We start from the raw sequence: 3861 nt of genomic DNA, 5'->3' as shown, positions 1-3861 counted from the left end.
TTTTGTTTATGGTTGTGAGTGAGTGGGTTTTAGATTCCAATTGTGGTGTAAATATTATGGTGATGCGTTGGTTCGTTTTCTTTTTCTGTTTGGAAGTGTGTTGATTATTGTGCAGTCTCTTTGTTTTGCTGATGATTTGTGGTATTGTTTTTGTATGTTGTCAGGCGTACACTATGTTTTTGGTGTATTTTGGTGTTCAAACTGCCTGGTAATGGTTTTATTATGATGAGAATACAGAGACACTTTGTGTGTATGAATACCGAGTAGGATATTGGGGTGTGTGCAGAGACGTTTATTTAATATTGTTTTGATACCATTTGTTTTCCACTTCTTCTAAGTTCAAGGTGTTGTTTCAATATCTGTGTAACTCTGGGTGTGTTTTATTGTGTGAGTGGTTTACTGTTGTTCCCCTCATTGGGTTGTGTTTGATTGCTGTTGTGATGTGTACTCTCTCTCTCTCTCTCTTTCTGTGTACCCACTACCTTGTGTGTGTTAAATGTGCGTCTACTTTTCTCCTTTTCCTCTTCTTCCTTGTTACCACAGATCCAAACAACCCACAGTGATAATCATGACAACGATGGTCATCCAACTGCGCCGTGTGGTGTACCTGTTAGCACTTCTCCAATGCTGTGCGTGTGTGGCATACGCAGAATGTGAAGAAATGGATTATGAGGATGCAATGAAGGATGCGGAAAACGTACTGGGAGAGTTACGAACCAACGCGCTGGGTTCTGTTGTGGATACAAGTATTTGTCTGTCCGAGTTGGAGGAGAAGGTGGATGTATGCAATAAAAGTAAGGAGAAAGTCGTAACTGTTGCGTCGGAGGCAGATAAGGTCGTCGAAGAGATGCAGGGTATGTTTGATGGAAAGGGCGGTGCACCCGTGGGAAAGAGTGCACCGAAAGATCTCACGGAATTAAAGAAAAAACTGGAGGAGGCCAAGGTGAAGGTGAACGCAACGGTGAAGGAAGTTAAAGACATGGCGACGTTAATCGCAGTTGCAGCGGGCGTGCAGGTGGATTGTCAGTCTTCATTTGGCAACCTAAGTGACTGGGTAAAACAGATTAAAGCAAAGAGGTGGTATTTTGATCACATACTGCGAAACAATTTTACGGGGTGTGTGACTGATGAAAGAGAAGAACTCTTGAGGGATTTGAATGACATAACCGAAGAGCTGTATAAAATTGAGCTGAATATGAGTGACAGATTCTATCGCTCTGCCGGAGTTAGGGAAAAGGCCGCCGAACAAATCGAGGAAGCGAAGAAGGAGATGAATAAAACAGTTGAGAAGTTCAATGCGACAGAAGCAAGCATCACGGAGGTCAGCGGAAAGCAGTCGGGAGATGGGAGTAACCTTAACGAAATCAAGAATGATGTGGTCTCAACCAAAGCAGTGTTGGAGACAATTATGGAACTCAATGTATCAAGCACTGGACCACGAACGGCGCCGCCCAAATCCAAATATAGAGGGAGGACATTTACTGTGAGTGACGAGGAGGTGGGCACAACAGTACGCCACGGTAAGAGGCGTGAAATTGTGCCGCAGAGGGATCCTTTGGATGTGCGAACAGAAGAGGCTATTACAGAAGCGAGAGTTAAACTGGGGGAAAGACAGGAAAAAGAAAGGATCAATGCCGAACAGAGGAGACGAGATGAAAAAGAAAGAAAGAGAGTGGAGAAAGAGAAAGAAAGAGGGAGGCTTGAAGCGCTCAAACGGGAAGAAGAAGCAAGACAAGCGAAGGAGCGCGATGATGCTGCGGCACAGGTGCGGGCCGAAGAGGAGAGCAGAATAAGGCGGGCGAGAGAGGAAAAAGAAGAAGCGGAAGAAAGAGCAAGAAAGGCAAAGGAAGAAGTGGAACTGGCGAAAGAAGCCATAAAAGGGTCAGACGATAGCCTTGGTCCTGCAGTGGTGCACAGTCCCTTAATGCTTCTTCTCGTATGTGTGTTGGGTTGCACACTCGTTTGCCAATCGGTGTTCCCATGACACAGTTGCACAGTTAACCCTTATTTGAGTGGATATGGATGCATTGTAAGGAAACTGTTCTTTTTATTGAATTTTAATGTTTTCTTTTTTTTTCCTTCTATCACGATAAATCTCTTGTTTGCATTTTTATGCTGGACACATCTATTGGACCCCCTATGGCACTCATCACATGACAAACCATTATTTTGTGAGGGGAGTGTCCTCTTTGTTTGATGGCATTGTTATCTGGGTTCTGCTTTGCCGGCATTTACTGCGCCCTCCTGATGAAGTGTGTGTATGTGTGTTCCGTGATATTAATAACTGTTGCTTTTACCCATGGGAATGGTATACAATCCCGATACGTTATGATTGCTGTGACTGAAATGTGAAGAATGGCAGGAGGTTCAAGACACACACAAACACGCACACTACCAACCTTCCTTCTCTTTGTGTGTGTGTGGACTGTCATCATGTGTGCATCATTCCCATTGCTCGCCCTGTACGAAAGACACACACACACCTACTGCTGGGAATTGTGTTATTGCCTCCTGGACATATTCACATGGTGATCACGGCTTTTTTCTTTTGTTTTCATTTTATTGTTTTTCCCTTGTGTGTGTGTGATTCATTACAATTTCATTGCACGTCTTATGTGCAGCTGTGTGTTTTTCTTTTGCGTTTCCAATACACCTTGTGTATCTTGTGTGTTCATTTTTATGGAATGTGGCTTGTGTGTTCATTTTTATGGAATGATTTCTTTTTTTTTCATTATATGCAAACTGCTGCAGGGTCATCAGGAATAAAGATATGGACACAGCACGTTCAGTACAGAATGATTTTCCGTTGTTAACCTTGGGGTGGTTTGGACTGTGTCCAGGCAGGGCAGTCACATTAAGTAATGAATTTCTTTTTTTTTTCTTTCTTTTGCTCTATTATTGTGTCTGCCTCACGCAGTCACTCTTTTTTTGCATTTTTATTTTGGTATAAAGATCGATGGGTTGTAGGTGTTTGAGTCTTTTTCTGTGTATTTTTGGGTTGCTACTCACACCGCCCACGCAATGAAAACACATTTCTTTGTTCTCACCTTCTCTCTCGGTGGTGTCACTCACGGTATTACCACGAACATATTTCTGCTCTTGTGGTGTGTTGTGTGGCTTGCTTAAGTGACCGCAACCTGCGGGGAGGTGGAGTGAGACTGTTCCGCTTCGGCTTCACGTAATGAGTCTGTTTGTTTTTTCTTTCTTTTTGGGTGTGTTGATGTGCTGGTGTGGGTGATTGTTTTCCTCTGATGGGAGTGGCAGCTGTGATTATTGTATTGTGAGTGCTTTGTGTGCTGTTGGTATCCTGTTGTTGTTGTTCTTCTTCCTCTGCTGCTCTTGTGTTTTTCTGTTCCTCTCTGTGGGTGTGACTCCGTGTGCATTTTAGTGAATGCCGCAGTGCCTCTCTGATATTCAGCATGTGAGACTGTCATTGTGTGTGTGCACTGTGAGTGGGAAGGACATTTTGTGTTGCTGGACCACTCCACTGCGGCCTCTGTGGGGTGCACTGAATGACGGTGTGGTGATATCCATCGACGTGTGCGTGGGCGACTGTGGTGGAGGTGTAGTTCCTTTACGCTAGTCCACAGCCATGCGGTGCGATTGGAACCACACATGAATGGATTAATGAGATTCCCTCTGTCCCGAGTTACTATCTAGCGAAACGACAGTCAAGGGAACGGACTTGAAGGGCTAAGCGGGGAAAGAAGACCCTGTTGAGTTTGACTCCAGTATGGCTCTGTGCGGCGACATCTGAGGTGTAGTATAGGTGGAAGCGCAAGCACAAATGAAATACCACCACTCGGAACGTTGCTTCACTTATCGAATGAAGAGACCAATGGGTTTCGCGTGGTCTGTGGG

The 3861-nt window shown here is 44.5% G+C and overlaps 1 protein-coding gene across 1 annotated transcript; it reads right to left on the bottom strand.

Annotated features, from left to right (window-relative positions):
* Positions 1-3122: 3122 nt before the first annotated feature.
* TM35_000781040 (uncharacterized protein) lies at positions 3123-3617 on the bottom strand (the record flags this gene model as incomplete). Its single annotated transcript, XM_029031345.1, has 1 exon — positions 3123-3617. One exon carries the CDS (start codon positions 3615-3617, stop codon positions 3123-3125), a length of 495 nt encoding a protein of 164 aa, XP_028877364.1.
* Between the last annotated feature and the right edge of the window lie 244 nt (positions 3618-3861).

Source organism: Trypanosoma theileri (genome assembly GCF_002087225.1).
Source record: "Trypanosoma theileri isolate Edinburgh chromosome Unknown TM35_Tth_78_V1, whole genome shotgun sequence".
NCBI lineage: Eukaryota > Euglenozoa > Kinetoplastea > Trypanosomatida > Trypanosomatidae > Trypanosoma > Trypanosoma theileri.
The sequence above is the reverse complement of the archived record's forward strand: the minus strand, read 5'-3'. Positions and strand labels throughout refer to the sequence as shown.